Source organism: Sodiomyces alcalophilus, assembly GCF_042370955.1.
Source record: "Sodiomyces alcalophilus JCM 7366 unplaced genomic scaffold ACRALscaffold_1, whole genome shotgun sequence".
In the NCBI taxonomy this organism is placed as follows: Eukaryota; Fungi; Ascomycota; class Sordariomycetes; order Glomerellales; family Plectosphaerellaceae; genus Sodiomyces; species Sodiomyces alcalophilus.
Window position 1 is genome coordinate 3,168,480 of NW_027263532.1, and position 20,188 is coordinate 3,188,667.

General features: G+C 48.5%; 5 protein-coding genes across 5 annotated transcripts; 3 read left to right on the plus strand and 2 right to left on the minus strand.

Annotated features, from left to right (window-relative positions):
- Positions 1 to 522: 522 nt before the first annotated feature.
- On the plus strand, positions 523 to 2,565 carry ACRALDRAFT_2024378 (uncharacterized protein; the record flags this gene model as incomplete). Its single annotated transcript, XM_071020214.1, has 3 exons — positions 523 to 634; positions 697 to 2,082; positions 2,168 to 2,565. The coding sequence occupies 3 exons, from the start codon at positions 523 to 525 to the stop codon at positions 2,563 to 2,565; spliced, it is 1,896 nt and encodes a 631-aa protein (XP_070879400.1).
- Positions 2,382 to 5,133, minus strand: ACRALDRAFT_1059795 (uncharacterized protein). The gene is made up of 2 exons (XM_071016106.1): positions 4,106 to 5,133; positions 2,382 to 3,996 (listed from the first exon to the last, which is right to left on the minus strand). Exons 1-2 carry the CDS (start codon positions 4,744 to 4,746, stop codon positions 3,114 to 3,116), a joined length of 1,524 nt encoding a protein of 507 aa, XP_070879401.1. The 5' UTR covers positions 4,747 to 5,133; the 3' UTR covers positions 2,382 to 3,113.
- A 3,560-nt stretch (positions 5,134 to 8,693) lies between these two features.
- Positions 8,694 to 8,897, plus strand: ACRALDRAFT_2094746 (uncharacterized protein; the record flags this gene model as incomplete). The annotated part of the gene is made up of 1 exon (XM_071022685.1): positions 8,694 to 8,897. A coding segment is annotated over one exon (204 nt), but the record flags the coding sequence as incomplete, so codon positions are not given.
- Positions 8,898 to 14,304: 5,407 nt separating this feature from the next.
- ACRALDRAFT_205655 (uncharacterized protein) lies at positions 14,305 to 15,874 on the minus strand (the record flags this gene model as incomplete). Its single annotated transcript, XM_071021773.1, has 11 exons — positions 14,305 to 14,342; positions 14,413 to 14,559; positions 14,640 to 14,804; positions 14,855 to 14,893; positions 14,960 to 14,998; positions 15,036 to 15,177; positions 15,209 to 15,300; positions 15,373 to 15,438; positions 15,471 to 15,640; positions 15,726 to 15,791; positions 15,831 to 15,874. The coding sequence occupies 11 exons, from the start codon at positions 15,872 to 15,874 to the stop codon at positions 14,305 to 14,307; spliced, it is 1,008 nt and encodes a 335-aa protein (XP_070879403.1).
- Positions 15,875 to 16,330: 456 nt separating this feature from the next.
- On the plus strand, positions 16,331 to 19,994 carry ACRALDRAFT_2024380 (uncharacterized protein; the record flags this gene model as incomplete). The annotated part of the gene is made up of 5 exons (XM_071020215.1): positions 16,331 to 16,370; positions 16,598 to 18,534; positions 18,601 to 18,690; positions 18,768 to 19,062; positions 19,120 to 19,994. 5 exons carry the CDS (start codon positions 16,331 to 16,333, stop codon positions 19,992 to 19,994), a joined length of 3,237 nt encoding a protein of 1,078 aa, XP_070879404.1.
- Between the last annotated feature and the right edge of the window lie 194 nt (positions 19,995 to 20,188).

Here is a 20,188-nt window from a genome sequence, read left to right on the forward strand (position 1 = left end):
CCCACAGTGACCTCGTAATCAAGCGCGACCGGCAGCCACCGGCAACGCCAAATCAACGCGTCCGAACGCGCGTTTTCCTAATTGCCCCTAATCCATCACCGCTTCGTAATCTCCATTGTTCGTCTGCCCTGAATAGTCACATTGTATTTCCGCCAGCCCTGTTCCACCCGGCAATTGGGTAATCGAAGCCTTTGGTTCCTACGACGACATATCCGCTCGTCGAACGATCACCTTTTTTTTTTTTTCGTACTTTCCACCCTTTTCTTCTACCGTCAAGAGGGCAGCAACTCGATCGTCAGTGACTCCCTCGACGAAGGAATAGGCAAATCACAATTTGACCTACGAACATTTCTCCCACCCCTGGCTTACAGTCAATAACCTCACCTTTCACAACACTCTACCGCCGACCTTGCGAATATCTTCACCCCCCTTGACGAGCCACGGCATATGCCCATCAATTCGCCATCGCGCGACAGTTTGACAAAGGCGGATACGACTATCCGCAACTCCAAATTCGCCGAGATGGCTGCCGATACGACGACTGTCGAGAGTCGGGATACAATCACTCCTTGCATTAAGGATACAAGCAAGATGACTGCCGTTCAATTGAACGACAGCCGCGAGGCCAAATCTCGTGAGACAGACGACGGCTGCCTGGGACCTTATCACCGTCTCAAACGCTGACTTTCTTCTTAGTAACCCCAAAACATGTCAGAATCGCGTCACCCCCGAGTACCGGCAGTCCAGCTTCATTGATAGACGACGACGTCGATTCGAGTCGAAATTCTCCCTCTCCAAACCCTACTCCCTCCGACCGGTCACCCGCCCAAAATCAACAAAATGGTCGTTCTTCCACTGAACGGAAGGACACCGGCGGTCCCGCACCCACACACTCCTCCTCTCACAGCACCTCGGCGGCTGCCTCGCGGGTTCCCACAAGCAGTCTCAAGCGAAAACGACGGACGCCTGACCAGAAGAAGGCCGAAGAAGAGGAGAAGGAGAGGAAGCGAAAGGAGAAGGAGCAGAAGAAAAAGGAAGCAGATGAGAAGAGAGCGAAAGAGGAGGCCGAGAAGCTGGCTCGCGCCCAAGAGCGCAGCGAAAAGAGGGCCAAGGTGGAGGCAGAGAAGAACGCCCGTGCTCAGGAACGCGAGGCCAAGCGCATCAAAAAGGAAGAAGAAGCCCAGAGGGCAAAGGAAGAGAAGGAAAGGAAAGACCGGAGTCAGATGAAGCTCGCTTCGTTCTTCACGGTCCCTTCGGCAGCATCGTTCAAGAAGTCGACCAAGCCGGATCGCGATCAAGCTGCTAGCAAGTACGAAGACGACACGGAATCGCCACGATTGGCGAAGAAGCAAGCCACCCAGTCGGCCTACGACAAGCTTTTTCGGCCTTTTTATGTCAAGTCGGACGTTCGAATGGCCGAGAATGCGTTCCCTCTCGGCTGCGCCGCCCGTGAGGCCAGGTCCCGAATGCTCGATCAGCACATCTCCGCCCAGCCCCAGTCTTTCACCGTCGGTCGCTTCGCCGCCGAGTCGTTTGGCTTCTCCAAGGATCCCACGCCCCGCGGCAAGCTGCACAAACCCGTCCGGCGGACCATTGAGACGATGCACGAGCTGGGCAAGAAGGCCGAGGCGACCGGTAGCCTCGAGGACCAGGAGGCCATCCGCCGCCAGATGCGCGAGGAGCTGGCCAAGGTGCCCATGAAGTACCTCTGTTACCGGGAAGATGTGCGTCCGGCCTACCGCGGCACCATCACGCAGACCCCTGCTGCGGTGGGGAAGGGGACGATGCGGAAGCTGGCGCGGAGGCCGAACTCGCGGGTCATGCCTGTGGACTACGACTATGATTCGGAGGCCGAGTGGGTGGACGAGGAAGGCGAAGATGTGGATCTGGACGACGACGACGAGGAGGACATTGATGATGGTGAGGGCGTGGGTGATCTGATTGACGACTCTGAGGCGGTTGACCTCACGCGGTTCGCCTATGGTCTCGAGCCTGAAAGCACCGGTCTTTGTTGGGAGGATTCCCAATTTGTTGGGCCGGAGGCGAAAATGCATGACTACCAAGTGGAGTTTATCTTTGGCGGTAAGTCTATTAGCGACTCGACAAGCCCCCTCTCATTCCCCTTCCTGGAAAGTCACCGGCGTCTAACACTCATGCGTCCCGGCAGACCACCTCGAGCGAAACCAGAGCATCGACCCATTGTCAACGGCATACTGGCCCGACGCCAAGTCCAAGACGGCGGAGCGGCCAACGGCGAACGGACCGTCGGCAGCAAAGGCGGAGAAGAAGGCAAAGGGCGAGACCGCGGGCGCGGGGATCCCGGCGGGTATCGCACACAACGACGTGGCGAAGATCAAGAGGGCGATCAAGGCGCATGTGGAGGCGGCACCGCGGATATCCAAGGTTGGCTTGATCGAGTACCTCAAGTCTAGTGCGGTTGACGGCATCAAAGTCAAGGGGAGGGATATCTCGGCCAAGGACCTCAAGGAGGTGGTGGAGACGTTGGCGGAGCGGAGAGGCAAGAGTAAGGACGTGGTATGGACTATACGACCTGGCTATGACTGAGACTGTCTTTTTTCTGTTCTATTTCTTTCTTGTCTCCCTCTCGACATGTTTTGAGTGGAGACTGGTATATTCTGCGAGGCGAGGGCGGCGTTGATTATTGTTTGTGCGGAAAAGAGGTTTGATGGATGTGATCAAGCAACGGGGGGAGATGGGATTCCTCTGCATGGACTGGGAGTGGGCAGACACAGCACAGGAGACTGTTCTGTCTTATATCTGGCCGTCTGGTTGCCAGACGGTATTATCATGACTATGGTGTATATAGAGGCTGTGATAGACAGCGTTTTGCGGTCTAGGGATTGGTTTAGTGTCCCCTTTGTCTCGTCTGGGTAGCGAGACGGGCATGGGGACAACATCCAGGCGGGATATTGTAAAGGGCGGCGGTCAACGAAACAAACCCTGAATTCTGGACTTATTTCTGACTTGCTGGGTGATTGCTTTCTTATTCTTCACCTCATGTCCGTCAGCCGTGTTTGAAGTTAGACAAGACCATGGTGAGACATGGATTCGTACAAAAGTTTACAATGCATCCGTAGCGCCGGGGCGGGACATCAATAGTAAGAGTGATCAAACCACCCCCGTCCATAGAGCCGTATGTCCTCAAAGGGGTTCCCCATGGTGAACCGCCTCCTCTCCTTGGCCCCGCGCTCCTCGTCCACCCGCGAGATGAACCCGGCACAGGTGGGATGGAACTTGTGCCAGCCGCGCAACACGACGGCGAACCTGGGCTTGAAAGGCGGGAGCCGGAGAATATCCTGGGCATCCTCGTCGCCCAGCACATCCGTCTCATACTTTCCCTCCACGTTCCCAGCGCTGACATTCGTTATCCCTTCCCCCGCTCCCCCCGACCCGTCCATGTGCTGCCGCGCAGGCCACCACGCAGGCGCGGACGACCTCCCCGTGCGCAGCCTCACCTCGCTCCAGCTCCACAGGCCTTCCTCGCCGCAGGGAAAGCTGACGACGAGCCTGTCGGCGACGGAGGGCGGGATGGCGGCCCACATGGCGCGGAACTGCGGCAGCAGGCGGCGGGTGACGGGGCAGTCGCCGTCCATCCAGAGGGAGATGCGGCGCAGGCGCGGCATGTGGGCGGGGGATATGGCGTGCCAGATGCCCGCGCCGTTGAAGTAGAGGAAGTCGGCGGCGTCGCGGCGGAGGGAGATGTTGAGGGTGCGGATGCGGCGGATGAAGGCGGGGATGTTGGTCGCGGGGCTGCCGAGGGGGGTTTTGGGTCGTCGGGGTGTCGCGGTGTGAGGGGCGGTCGTGGTGTGGTTTGTATCTGCTTTGGCGGGGAGGTAGGTTTGTGTCTGGGTCGACCAGTAGTGGCGGTGCTTCGGGCCTCGGGGTCCCGGGTGGATGAAGAGGGCGAATAGAGTCTCTTTGTCGGTGATGGTGAGAGATGTGGCGTTGTGTAGGGACGGTAGGGCCTCGGCGTACCTAGACAGTAGTTCGCCGTTAGTTTCCATGGCTGTTGATGGTTTGGATATGAATCCATGTACACGTGTAAGTGGTGCGACAGTGGTGCGAAGAACCAATGGCGACTTACATTCGCTTGCAAGAGGTTAGCAGCGAGACAGACCTCAAGCTGGCGCTGTCAGCTTGGCTTCCTTCCACCGTCCCCGTGTCGCGTGCCTCGGTTCGCTGCCGCATAGCCTCCTCGCAAGGCCAGTGGTTGCACCAGGAGGAGGTGATTCGGTCGAACCAGACGCGGTGGTACTGCACCGCGGGAGCCGGCTGGAAATCCCTGGCGAGGCCTTCCTGGCACGCGTCCCCCGGGACGTCGTGGTCGACGATGCAAGGGGCCATGCGATACTCGCCATGGTCCAGGAAGATGTGGCAGTTGAAGCATGAAATGCGCCAGTATTCCCGGTAGATGAGGTCGCGGATCTCTGGGGGGAGTTTGCGGAAGAAGGGGGATTGGTCTTGGGCGAGAATTTGCGATGAATCCGATAACACGGACGGGGAGGCGGTATAAGCAAGGGTCGACGTGGTAAGGGTAGGGTTTTGTGTTGCAGTATCGCAGCCGGAGCCAATGCGTGGGGTAGGCCTGGGAGCGCGTGTCTCCTCGTCCGAGGAGTCGGGATCGGGTTTAGCCGTGCTGGTGCGACGGGACCGCCGCCTTGGCCGCCGGGATACCCAGCGACGATGGTGGGATGGCGTCGAAGACGGCCACGACATGCAGAACATGGCTCGGTTCTCGGGTGGCAAGATCCACGTGGGAATGAATGGGATGTGTCTGAAAGAGACGTTGGTTACCGGTGAAAAGGAAAGCAAAGGTTCGAGTTGATCGAGAGCTCGCGGCGCGGTTGCCGAGTCGGAATAAGCAATGGTGGGTTTAAGACTTCATGTTCTCACGAGGTGACGAGAGCATGGGAACGAGGTGGAACGCCACGACGGGCCCGTACCCGAAGGGGGAGCAAACATGATATATCCAACCACGGGCCACGAGGACAAACAAAAAGAAAGTAAGAAAGTTCCAACAAAGGACAAGGGAGATGGATGTCTCAGGAATGCGGCGCATGACCGCCATCTGCCGTCCATTCATGGGACTTGAGAAAGATGTGTCACCAGACCGACCCTCCACATAATGCAGTTGTTATATTTGTCCACTTCCCTTTTCCTTATCCTTCCAGACGAGGCTCGACTGGAGGGCATCGGCGACAGATTGTCAAGGCGGTTGGGGGCTGGGTGATGCACGAGACTTGACCGTTACGATCACTACAACACAACGTAGGGATAGTGCAGAATACATGTCTATCACTTATATTCGGCATATTGGAGCTATACCGTTTTTGAACCATCCACCTCTGTGTGTGCTTCAAAGTTCCCTATTGGCTCACCGGGCAGTTTAGTGCGTCCCAGAGCTTATTAAGCTTAAATACCTTGCCACGACTCGTGTTCATTGGCTGCATTCGGAAAGCTATGGTGAGCTAAGATACTTAGTCGTACACCCAATTCGAAGTACAGATACATAAGGGCCAAACTATTAATGTGATGTTTCGTGTCACTACACACGTACCAAGCTGTCGGGACGGTTGCCCCAGCATAAGCCAACCAGATCATGAGGCCCTCACACATCTCACCCTAGCAAGGTGGCCGTTCGCAGCAATAGTGTATAAGCTGCGGGCAGGCAAGCGGTCAGCCTGCGGCGCAGGGTTGGTACATACGCAGCGACTACGAGGTTGTTGCGTTGGATGTTTCTGCCTGAAGTTTTGGTGGCTTTTTGGTTCCAAGAGCACGCTTAAAACCGTGTCTTCGGAGGGTTGATCGAATCGCATATTCGCCAAATTTTCCTTCGAAAAGGGTAGTTGCAAGCTCGCGATAGGTAGCGCGCCTGCCTTCGGCCGAAGACGTGACGTATTCGATTAGGGTTGCTTCCTGGTCGGGAGTTATAAGGGGGGGTGTGGCAGAAGCCCACGTAACAGTACGTCACGTGACCAAGGGTTAGATAGTCATATACGCAACCCCCTCGTACCAGGGGAATAGTTAATAATACACACTATATTTACCCTATATTACTATAGATTAGTAGTAACTATTCATTTTTAATTAAATAACTAGCTGAAAGGCATTAGCTTCTAAACCTCCGAATAACCTCTATTCCTTTAACGTAACCTCCACTTTTCTAATCGTTTTTTCCTTCCTACTAATCGTTCCCCTATAGGCGGCGACGCTAATTATTAAGATCCGACCCATAGTAGTCTAACCCGATATAGATAAATAACGTCTTACTAGCGAGATAACTGCTACGATACTACCGAGCTAACACGAGATATAAGGCCGAGATATAGCCGTAAATCGATAATATTATTAATTATCCAAATAATAATAACGCCTTGAACCTTAAGCTTATCGACCGCGAGTTACCCTATCCTATTAAGTAGGCGGAGGGCCGATTTACTATAGTTCGTAAGGTAGTCAGGACCTTCCGAAAATCCTAAAAATCTAACTAATTATATCCATAGTAACTATAGCCTAGCTAATCATAGGTCGTACAGGTACCCCACCTTCTATTTTCGTTAAGATATACTACCCCGTAATAGGAATAGCCTAACACTATCTCTCCCTAGTTATAGAATCTCTATATAGTTATATAAGGTCTCGCTTCTTTATAACTCTAAAGCCTAGATCTATAACCAGAACGCCTAGTAACGGAATAAGCCTTAGTAAGACTTAATTAGTTCGGAAAACCACGGCTACCACTATTACCGCCGATCGGACACAGATAGCTTCTATACCAGACCAACCTTCTCTAACTACCCCCACTACCAGACTTACTAGATTCCGGCCTTAATATAGCGGATCCCGGTGCTAATACTAGTAATAGTATAGGTAATAACGGAGGTAACGGTTCGTCTAGCACCGCAGGTATTAACACGCCAGATAATAGTTAACCCATAGCTCACGAATAACGCCTTATACGCCTAATAGCCTAGATAATTATAGAAGTTCTAGCGGCTTATAATTAATAAAAGTAATAGCGTGAATAATAGTACGAATAACAGGCTCGGATTTAATAACAGTAACCCTAACCAGTTCCACCTTATCTATAACCCGATATTTAATATAAGGCATAACACTAACGATAATAGTATAACGATAAAGGTTAACTAGCTCGATAACTACGGCCTACGGATATCGGTATATTTAACCCCGGTACTAAAGACCCCTAATATATAGGAATTATTAGCGAAGGTAGCACCACTATCTATATAGACGTCTACGCCTTTATAGATCGTTTAATAGAGATTAGCGCCGATAAGCCTTAAGTAGTTCGAGAAACTTAGACGTAATGCTTATAGGGTAACGCCCTTATATAGTTCTTATAGTTACTAACTAAAACTAATAAGAAGCTACTAAGATAAGCAGATATTAACACGGTGTGTAAGAAGTTAATTAACGAGTTTAAACCTAACCCCTCGGATACTATATTATAATAGCAGAACTCCTTGTTCGGTATACTCGACGTGGCTAACGGAAAGCGACCCGATATATATATATAATATATAATACGTGATACACGAGTAGCCGGGATTAGAGAAAAGGGAAGGCTTAACGCTATCTATAATATATTTAATAGCCTGGTTCGTACTATTATTATAAACCCTTTACCTAACTCTTTAGTTACGGAATAGATTTTATATATTAGAGCCCGAGAGTTAGCACTCCGTGCCCTTGCTCGTGATAGATATAGACCCCTAATAACCGGCAGGACACCCCTAATAGGACCACGGTCAATTCAGCCTAGACTAAGCCAATTCGTTAAATAACCCTATAATAACAGGACCGATAACAGGGGCGCTATATTTAACCGTTTACTGTTTACTAGCCGCGGACGCGGTAACTATAATAACTAACGCGGATTTAATCTATTTAACTTAGGACCTAGACCGTGGCAACTAACCTAGCGATAACCGGATCTGAATATAGGCTAACCTAGAGACCGACCTAACGGAGATAGATCTACGAGTAATAACAGAGCTAATACCGGTAGCGGATAATTTAGACCTAACCGCTTTTAATAGAATTAACGCGGATAGCCTAACTATAGAGGTTAATAATAGAGGCAGACCGCTAGAGCGTATTATAATAAGACTAAGGAATAGGATAAGTATTACCCTAATAATAACGATCCTATAAAGACCGAAGACGAATAAGTATAATAATCCACCGAGGAAACCCTAGACGCTATGTAACACGACTAGGAATACTACGAATAAGGTAACGACTAATAGCTTACCCGTAATAAACCTAGCGGATATAATTATTATATTATAACCTAGATCGGTATTAGCTATAATTACTGCTAATAGACGTTTACTAGTAATAATAAACTCTATTAATATAATAGGATAACGTATTAGCTTACTTAGGTTAAGCCTATTAACACGGTAACACCCTAGGAGTCTATAATAGCAGGGCCCCCTACGGCGGCCGATACTATACTAGTTAGAGAGTCTAACGTCGATACCGGACACGATATCGGTATAGGGTACGGATTCCGATCCTATATATACCTTAAGTATTATATCACGATAGATATAGGCGACGATACGGATATCTATACGGATACTGGCTGCTCTGTTATACTAATTAATTATAAGTTCCCCCGCGAGGGATACCCTAAGGTATAGATTAGATATAGGGCCACCCTAATCACTATAAGAGGTATTGGAGATAACGTATACGCTACTAGGGAGTATATGCTGCTATTATTTCGGTTTAGGGGTATATATAATAGCACCACCACTATAGCGAAGTTTATAAGAGAGGTATCCGTTATCGATAAACTAAAGGCTAATATGCTACTCGGTATAGATTATATATTACCGGAATAGTTTAATATCCTTAATAGCAAAAACATAACCTTTATTTATAGTTATTAAGTTAAGATACCTATATTATCTTATTCCAAAGTCCATAGACAACGCGTCAAGGTTATCATGCAGAACTAAGTTAAGATCCCACTATAGGTAGTAAGCTTTATATAGGTTAAATACTAGGCTCCTAGTAACGCAGAGTATATCTTCGAACCAGTGGATCTTATTTACCCCCTAAAGATATACACCTTACTCTATAACGCCTTACTCTAGTCTATACCCCTATAAAATAATACGGAGACGCCTTATATAATTAAGCCAGGTATATGCGTTAGCTATATATCGGCTATGGAACGAGACTGCTTCGCTTAGATAATAACCACCGAATAACCCTAGGTTAAGCCCTAGCAGAGCTCGGAAGTTAAGTCCTAATATAAGATCCTATAGCCTAAATATATCTTATAAGACGTAAAGGAAGTTATTTAAACTACTATTACCTATAATATAGGTATGCGTATTTATAACTATAATAGAACCTAGGATCTTATCGATCTTATTTTATACTTCTCCGACGTCTTTAGAGATAAAGGCTTTATATACGTACCCGAGGATCTATAGATACGAGTTAAATTCCGCCCCGATTAGTACGACTATATTCCTAAAAGATACCGAATCTACCCTGCTAACGCTAAGGACTAGTATATTATCGATACTATAGTTAATAAGCTTATTAAAGGCGATAAGGCCTACCGAATAATGCATAACGTCCTATTCTCCTGGCTTGTCTTTGTGATATACTAGGGCGAGAAAGGCCGTATAGTTATAGATATCCGACTATTTAACGATATAGTTATAATAGACGTATACTCTATACGTACACAGGACGATATCTTGTAATATATTACGGGAAAGAGATAGATCACTACCTTTAATGCTATAAGTTTTTACTACTAATAGTAAGTATATCCGGACTATAGATAGGCGTTCATGATTATAACCGTAAAGGGATAGTATACCTCTAAATACCTATTTATAGGATTTAAAAACTCTAACGCCTACGTATAGCGTATAATAGATAACTTACTTTACGGTATAGCAGCGAAGACTTATTATAACGATATCGTTACTACTAGTATTATATTCGAATAACACCTATAAGACGTGTATTAGATACTTAGCCTTTTTTAATAATATAATATCTTTATCGGTCCCTCGAAATCCGTGGTAGCCTGCCTATTAATAATTATACTCGGTAAGCTTATTAACGCATAGAGTCTCTCTATACCTAAAGAAAAAATTAAGGTAATCCGTATTATCGAGTTCCTAAAGACGTTAAAACACTTTGAATACTGGATCGGTTTGGCTATATCCCTAAGATATCACGTGCCGAAGTTTACTATGCTAATAGAACCACTAAAAATCCGTAAGGCTAACCTTATTAAATAATATTATAGGAATATTATATAAACCTAATAACCGAAGACCGATAGCCCTAAGCTTACGGCTAAACGTAACTCTAAGCCTACACGTATAGCCTAGGCACGAATAATTAATATACTGCTTCCTATAAACCGTGAGATATAAGCGTTCTAATCTGTTAAGTAAACACTCTGTAATAATATCACGCTTGCGATGTTCGACCCCTATAACAAACTCTTTATCGATTTTGACGCCTCGTACGAGGGCATCGGAGTCTAAGTATATCACGTGGAAAAAGCAGCTCTCGATAAGATAACCGTATAAGGAAAGATTATATACCCACCACGAATAGCAGTTAGGCCTATCGCCTTTATTTTAAGAGTCCTCTGACCCGCTAAGAAGAGATACTAAGTAATAGAGCTCGAAGTTACCGGATTCGTATAGATACTATCTAAAACCATATACTAAATTAAAAACACCTATATCAGCCCTATTATTATCGTTACTAACTATTAGGCTATTATTAATATAACCCGTTAGCTAGATATCGTAAACACTATAGCCAGTACCGGGGTAAATAAGAAAATCCTTCGCGCTATAGAATATATTTTATAATTCGAACTGTAGATCGTATATAAACCAGGTAAGGATTATATCGTTCCGGACGCACTTAGCAGATTACCGGCTAAATATAATACGAATAACTAAACTAATAGCGAACTTAATCGCCTACCGTGGGATCGAGATAAACACGTATTTATTATACTACCGCCTATATAGTTATAGCTACCCGTAACTAAGGTACCGGAGGCACTTTGAGTCTAAGCCGAACTACCCGTATAATAACCTAAAGCCACTATCGCCCTTATCGAGATATCTCCGGACTTTAAGCGACGTATACGGGAAGGATATAGTAAAGACCCTTTCTAGAAGAACGTCCTTAATTCACTTAGAGCTAATATAGAATTAGGCGTATAGAACTAAGCCAAATTACTATATAAATAGCAGAACGATAGCCTATTATGGTATATCTCCGATAGTCTCCTAAGACTCTATATCCTACGAATATGCTAATATAATATTTTCGACTCTATCTATAAAGGTAACCACCTTAGTTATAGTAAGTTAAGCTAGTTTTTACACTAATTCTATATTTACCGAGGATATAAACACTTCCGGGACTACCTTAGAGCGTGTCCACTTTATAAGGTCTTCTAGAAACCATATTATAAGCTATACGGTAGTATATAACCTATTATTCCACCGCTATGCCTATATTATACCGTTACTATCGACTTTATAGTCGGCTTACCGAAGGCACCCGACGGTAATAACATAGTACTCGCTAGTGTCTATAAGTTTTCGAAGGAGCTACTAATAATACCTGGCTCGAGGGATATAATAGCGGAAAAGTGGGTAGATAAGTACCTTAATACCCTGCTCTATAGTAACTAGGGTTTACTAAAGATTATCCTGTCCGATAAAGACCCTAAGTTCTTCTCTAAATTCTGGACCTAATTATAGAAAAAGCTCGGAACTACCCTATTATACGCTATAGTATACTATCTATAGATAGACGGGTAGACGGAAAGGGTTATCCAGATTATCGAATCCGCGCTCCGATTCTATATATACGCGTTAGAATAACCAGAGCTCTGGCAGAAGGCACTCCCTTAATTATAATTCGAATATAATACTAGCCGGTCTAAGGCTATAGGATATAGCCTAATTAAAGTTATTAAAGGCTTTACCCCTAATAATATAGCCACGATAATATTAAAAGCCCGTACCGATATACCACTGATAGCCCGAATTAAAATAGTAGACGCTATTATAGAAGCTGCTATATCGATAAAACGGTACTATAATAAACGTTACACACCTTAGTTCTTCGATATCGGACACCGAGTCTACCTTTAACTCTATAAAGGTTATTCTATCCCCTTATCCTATATTATAATAACTAAGCTTAGATAGTAATACGCGGGACCTTTCACGATCACGGAACGTATCGGATAACTCGTATATAGGCTTCGCCTTCCACCGTAATAAAAAATACACGATATTATCTCCGTTGACCACCTCGAACTAGCGGAACTCGACCCGTATAGACGCTAACTACCGCCTATCTAACCGGTTATTATAAAAACCCTTCCTATCGAATAAATCATCACGACTCGATAAGTTTAAGGCGGCTATAACTACCTTATTAGGTTTATTAACTTACCTACGGTATACGATTAATAGGTGCCTCGTAAAGTTATCCTCTAATAGCTAAACGCCGATAAACTACTCGAAGTAATCGACTAGGAAATAATAAACCCTTTACTATAAGCAAAACCATAAAAAACAACTAACTATAGTTTATAGATAAGCGAGGCTATAGATAAGTAATAAGGCTATAGGAAATAAGTAACCACGGTTTATATAAGCATATATCGTGCCGCCTAAAAAGGTAATAATAATAATAAACTTATCTCGCCTTCTAAAGAACCACGCCTACTAAAATTATCACGCCTTCTTTAAGCAGATTTTTCTTTCTAACTTATCGCCCACTAATAGCGTTATAAAAAGCCTTCCCCTAATTTTCCTACTAACCTAACTCTTCTTCCTTTTTTACCTCTTTTTCCCTCTTTCTTCCCGTCACCTTATCCTATTATCTACCATACTTATTATAACTTTAACGAACTCTCTAACTTACCACCACTAATCCGACCACTAATCCGCTATTATAAGCGCTAATCCTGCCGCTAACCTTTCCCCCGGTAACCCTGCTCTTACTAACTAGTCCCCTAGTAATAATATTATCCTAAAGAAAAGAAAGCGTCCTAACGTCGTTATGCCTCGAAGACGCCTTAGCGAGTAGATAACTAACCTAACTATTAAGATCTACGAGATAAATCGCACGGTTATTACTAATTATAAGGATAATATCCTACGCCTCTAGGGTAACCTGCTAGACTAGAATAACGAGGATATCGTTACTAAACGCTTAGAATAGGTTAAGTATATAGCCGATACCCAGGATAATAGTCCTTAGAAGGGTATTATACCGGCCACAAACTAACTCTCCCTTAGCCGTGCTATAAGGAATAACTACTCCACCTCGAATATACCTAGAGTGATACGACTTCTAAACTAACTAGATACCGAAAATAACCTACCCGAGGAGGAATATATCTAGGGTATTATAAATACTATTCCTTATATACTAGAAATTCCTGTCCGCCTTAAGGATAATAAAACGTATTTCTATACCCTCGCTAAGCTTTATAGCTATCTTAATTACTGGTTCTAGTCACCTGCCGTCCCCTATATTAAGGCTTAGATAAAGCCCCACGCAACTATAGCCACGGTTAACACGAATCCTATTATTAATCCTATAACCGCTAATACTACGGCACTTAACCCCTTCGGTAACCCTCGTCCTAACACGGGAATACTTAATCCAGCTTTCAGGTTCCCGAACACTAACCTAACTAGCGGCGGAATGCCTATCCTAACCATTAATCTCACTAACCCAGTTAATAAGTTAGACACGATTAAGGCCGAGATTAAGTATATAAAGGGATAGATAGCATAGATAACCGCCATACTTAAGGACGTCCATAATAAGGCCTGCCACACCTATAATAAGATACTTAATATACAGGATAAAATAGATAAGCTTATAGGAGTTTTTAACCTATAGGGAAATAATACCCACTAAGGTATAATAGGCATACTTTAGGACCATAGCGGGATCAGGATATAACGGATCTGCTTTACGGGTTTAATCGATTTACTCTATACTAGTCCGATAGATTTACTTTACCACTTTGATTTACTTTGCATAAATTACGAAGATTACGGATTACGACGAGGACGTCGTCTAGAATAAAAGGGGGGCAGAATATAGCAGAAGCCCACGTGACAGTACGTCACGTGACTAAGGGTTAGATAGTCATATACGCAACCCCCTCGTACCAGGGGAATAGTTAATAATACACACTACATTCACCCCATATTACCACAGGGGGCCTTCCGGAGCGTTTGAGGGTTGTGCTGCGACCGGACTGGATAATTCGATAGACTTGGTGCTTCGAAAGACCCAGTTTTCTAGCGATTTCGGCACCCGAAAAGTTGGTATGGGTGGAAAGGGTCAGGACCTGGGCCCGTTGTTCATCCGAAGCATGCATCCTATGCATCTTTGTGATAAAGTGGAAGAAAAGGATGGAAAAGTCAAAAGTAAGCAAGAGAGTCTCGTAGTCTCGTTTTGTACCTGCCCTGTCAGCAGGGGTCTGTTGGACCCACCTCTAGTGGGTTAGTACTTGTAGGAGTTCCGAAATATACGCCTGGAACCGCTTATACGCTGTATTGAAGAGGTGGGCGGTGTAACACGACGAGGTCGGATATCGACCAGTTTGGTTACAAACCGTTCAATTCGGACGTCTTTACAGTGGTGAAATAACCCGAAAGAAAAGGTGGGCTGGTGGCAACGTGAGGAATGAGAGTGGCTTCTGTTTTCTCGTCGGGCGCAACAACACAACACCTGTCCGTATAGCGTATAGGTCCACCTCGGAGAGGAAACGAGGGGAGCTTGTCGCGAATTCGAACTGACAATCATTAAAAAAAAAAAGGAAAAAAAAAAAAAGGAAAAGATCAGCGAGCCAAAAGTGGACTTGCAACGTAGGCACGGGCGGTTAGGCAGATTTCCTGTGCTGTGTTCGTCGGTTAGGCGTCTCGGGTGATCATCACTGCAGGCGCTCAGGTCCAAGGCGGGTTCCTCTCCCGTTGGCCTGTCAGCCTCAATCTCGTCGGCTTCTGATGGAATTGTCGTGGTTTGCGCCTTTTGGAAATGGGCGTGCCCTGCTTTTTCGGGTAGTAGCTCAGATGAGATCTGTTGTGTAAGGTCACACGTGTCGACACACGTCGCGAACAAATACAGCATTGGAGACGACCGAGTCGCCGACTGCGCCGTCCATCTGGACCATCAGACCATGAGGGGATAAAGCGCGAGGAGCTTTGTGTGGAAAGGAGAGAAGAGGGTGGAAAAGAGGAGAGAGAAAAGACGACATGAAGAGAAAAGCTCCACGATCCTGCCGCACGACTGCATGCGCCACTGCATCGGATGTGCTCATGCTGCATAGCCTTTGCAGCTCTTGCATTATGATGCTGGTGGCTCGTGATCACCAACTTGTCCGCATTGGCTGCAGGCGATTGGTTGGGGGCGGGAAGACTGGAGGTGCTGGTCGTTGGGACGAGGTGGTATCACTACAACGTAGGTGATGGACCGTCTCGGCGAGTGGTTTACGGATCCGAGGGTCTGGTGGAGCCGGGACGAACTCGGTCGAGATGGAATGCTTCAAGGGTAACGGACGGCGTTACCCGTCGATACAGATGCGGTAGGAGAACGTTGTGGTGGGAACTGAGTTTATAAGTATGCACATTGTAGATGTGAAGCTATTTAGGTGGAAAAAGTTGGACAAGGTACAATTTAGGTAGGTATCGAAGCTTGCAAGACGGCATACTAAGTACTTCGTAGACCATGACCAGCCGAACCAATAAAATAGAGATAAAACACCCAAGGCAAGCATGTGATTAGTCAAGCTCTGCTATTCGTCGGTTGCCCTTACTCTGACTAATAAAGCGCGTGCAAGTACAGTGTGATTACGTAGGTAGGTATCATCCGCGACCCGGGCCAAGACCGGAGTTGAAAAAAAAAAAAAAAATAGCTTACTACATCCGTCTTTCGTCCCCTCCCCTCCAAAAATGCCTCCATCATGATGCTTCCTCTCCCTCTTCATCCTCGGGTCAATTCTACTCCGTGCACGGTCTGCAGGGAGCAAGCAAACTCGCAGGCCCAAAAACGTCTCGCCTTTCGCTTCATGCCATCACCCGGATCATCCACCGTCGTCCCAACCAAGCGGACGGCCATGTTACGCTCGTGATACCCGTCCTAGCTTTTGTCTCACCCACGCGTCGTCGTACTCGCCGTCGCTTCTCCCGTCCTTTGGAATCTCCCGCGTCGATCCTGATACGATACCTTCGCCATGAAGTTTGCAAAGGAGCTCGAGCGAGAACTCGTTCCCGGTAACTTTCTCTCTCCTTGCGCCCATGGCCGTCACCAGCTATTTACCTCTTTGCCTCTTTATCTCAACCTAGCCTAGCCTTCTTTTCTCTTTCCCCTTTCCTCTCTTCTCTCACTATCTCCAACCCTCCTCACCCATCTACCCCGCCACCCCGCCACCCCACCTCCGCCGAATCCCCCATCTTGACCGTTCACTGACATGGCGACCTGTTTGGTCATACCTTTAAAGAGTGGCGGGCCAAGTACCTCGACTACAAGGCTGGCAAGAAGAAGGTCAAGGCCGTATCCCGTGCCTACCACGCCACCCCTTCCATCAACGGTGCCAACCGAACGCCCTTCTCCACCTCGGCCTCTGCCGCCACCCGACTCTGGGATTACTCCCTGACCCAGTCACAGGCGCACCGTCGCGGGCCCGACGAAACAACACGTCTTCAAGGCCTAGCCATCCCCAGCAAACACAATCCCAATAATGACCCTACCGACCGTACCGATGGACAATATGGCAGCTTCGGCCTCACGCCGCACCTACCTACCACGTCTCGTTCCCAGGGACTAGTCCAGTCGCCCCCGTCGTTTGATGAGCTTCCCGACCCGGCCATCGGCCTGCCCTCCGAGCCAGCCAGTCCGCGCGACGATGGCGGCCTCGTCGTGCCTGGTTCGGCCCGTACCGACCAACGCGCCCCCACCGGCCGACCTGGCCCGAAACGAAGCAAGTCGGCTGCCGTCCTCCCGACCGCCCACCTGTCCCCTACCCCGAACCGGACATTCGACCATCTACCTGCCACGGTCGGTCCGTCGCCCATCTTGTCGCCGCGTCGACGCTTTTCTCAGATGCTCTCCGCCGCCCTACCCACAAAGTCCCCGCGCAACCCCGATATAGGAATGCAGGTACTGGCTATCGACACCTTCCGTCAGAAAGAAAAGGACTTTTTCGATTTCATGGCCTCCGAACTGCGAAAGGTCGAGTCGTTTTATAAGATGAAGGAGGACAAGGCCGGTCAGAGGCTGATCATCTTGGAAGACCAACTGCGGGAGATGCGGAACCGCCGCGCCGCGCAGGTCAACGAAGAGCGACGGAGACGGAAGCAGGGAAAACAGGGAAAACAGGGAAAACTCAATGGCGACGCCGACCCATTGCATGACAAGCCGGCAGGCATGGGCACAGGCATAGACATAGGCACAGGCCCAGACCCAGGCTGCCTCGATCAGGTCAAGTCCAAGATCTTCCGCCCCGGTCCGAACTCGAGGGCGCTGTCCAAAATGGCCCAAACACCGGTCCTTCACCCCCAGCTCCAAGCCGGCGCCAACCCCGACCGAGAGGACTACGTCCGCCGACCCGACAACTCCCGAGGGCCCCCTTACAAGACGGCCAAGCAAAAGCTCAAGCTCGCCCTGCAGGAGCTCTACCGCGCCATGGAGCTGCTCAAGTCGTACGCCCTGCTCAACCGCACCGCCTTCCGGAAACTCAACAAAAAGTACGACAAGGCCGTGCAGGCCCGCTCCTCGAACCGCATGCGCTTCATGAACGACAAAGTCGCCAAGTCGTGGTTCGTCACCAGCGAGGTCCTCGACCGCCACATGAAGGCCGTCGAGGACCTCTACGCCAAGTACTTTGAGCGCGACAACCGCAAGGTCGCCGTCAGCAAGCTCAAGACCTTGATCAAGCGCCGCAGGGACCAGTCGAGCAGCTCCTTCCGCAGCGGCCTCTTTATCGGGACCGGGCTCGTCTTTGCCGTCCAGGGCATCATCTTTGCCCTCCAGCTTCTCCTCGGCGACTACGACGACGACGACGACGACGACGACGACAACCCCTTGTCCCAGCAGACCGCCTACCTCCTTCAACTCTACGCCGGCTACTTCCTCATGCTCTTCCTCTTCAGCCTGTTCGTCGCCAACTGCTACGTCTGGACCAAGAACAAGATCAACTACCCCTTCATCTTCGAGTTTGATCAGCGCCACCATCTCGACTGGCGCCGCCTCGCCGAGTTTCCCAGTTTCTTCTTCTTCCTGCTGGGCGTCTTCCTGTGGCTGAACTTTGGCCGCTACGGCTCGCCGGCTCTGTTCTTGTACTATCCCGTCCTGCTCATTGGTCTGTCGGTCACCATCATCCTCCTCCCCGCTCCCATATTGGCGTCGAGCAGTCGAAGATGGTTTGCGGTTGCTCATGTAGGCGCTCTCTCCTTTCCCTTCCACTCCCCTTTTTCCTCATACCTTGTTCTAAGTGTGTTCTAGTGGCGTCTTTTGTTTGCCGGTCTGTACCCCGTCGAATTCCGCGACTTCTTCCTCGGTGACATTTATTGTTCTCTGACGTACGCCGTTTGCGTAAGTGTCCTCCATCTTTCACCGTCCCCTGGCCGTGCCATGTCGCCATCTAGATGACTTTCTGACCTGGCCCCAAGAACGTGTCGCTTTTCTCTTGCTTATATGCAAACCACTGGGACAACCCACCCCAATGTAATTCTAATAATTCACGCTGGATGGGGTTCCTCGCCGCCCTCCCAGCCATCTGGCGTCTCTTCCAGTGTCTACGTCGGTACAGGGACACCAAAAATATCTTCCCCCACCTTGTCAACGGGGGGAAGTATTCCATGTCCATCATGACGGCCGTCAGCCTTTCCGTCTATCGCATTCAGGGCAGCCGCGGGAACTTGGCCTTTTTTGTTGTCTTTGGCCTGATCAATGGCGTTTATACATGTATGTGTTCCCTTCCCAATGTCTCTTGCCCCGCATCCCGTGCTCATACCTAGACAGCTGTCTGGGATCTATTCATGGACTTTTCTCTGCTTCAACCAAATGCGCGGCAGCCCCTCCTGCGCGACATCTTGGGGCTCAAGAAGCGCTGGGTGTACTATGTAATCATGGTTGTGGATCCCCTCCTTCGGTTCGCGTGGATTTTCTACGCCATTTTCACCCACAACCGCCAGCACTCCACCATCGTCTCCTTCCTCGTTGCCTTGGCCGAAGCCTTCCGCCGCGGCATCTGGACCCTCCTGCGCGTGGAGAACGAACACTGCTCTAACGTGGCCGTGTACAAAGCCTACCGCGACTTGCCTCTGCCGTATCGCCTTCAGCCCGACCTCGAACGCCACTACGAAGACGAAGAAGAAGAAGAAGAAGAAGAAGAAGAAGAGACGCCACCGGCGACGGGCGGAGTCACCCCTACGGGTGAGGGAGAACGCAGGCGACATGCCGGCGAGGCCGAGGCCACGGGCGTGCAGCGTGACGGGTGGCTCAGCACACACGACGAGGAAGCGGAGGCCGGCGGCACCATCGGGCAGCCGGAGCCTGCGGCGACGCTCAGGCGTCGAAAGACGGCTGAGCCGGTGAAACCCGTGCGGAGATTCTCACGCATCTTGGCCGATGCGCATACGCAGGACTTTGAGAAGAGGAGGAAGCCGGCCGAACAGGGCGGCCCAGGTTTAGAAGGGAGTTTGGATAGAAATGCGCCGAGCGATGACGACGACGATATAGACGAAGAAGAGATAGATGCAGATGCGGAAGACGAGGAGACTACGGAAACCGAAGGGAACGGCATCCATGGAGGACTCCGGAGGATGAACACTCTTGGAGGGTCGGATGGTGGACGGGGTGGACAGTCTGGAGTTTCGAAAAGACATACGGATTAGAGGGAAGAAGACCATAGCCGAAAGGCATGGATGGCATGTATAGCTTCACATACATTTAGAAGGGCGGCATGGCGAAAGTCATTTCGATGCAGGATATATGTTTGGTGGCCTAGATACCAATGGATGCATGGAAATAGAAATACATATAATATCATGCATGTCATGAGCTGGGTTGTCTGAAATGCTTCTGTAGA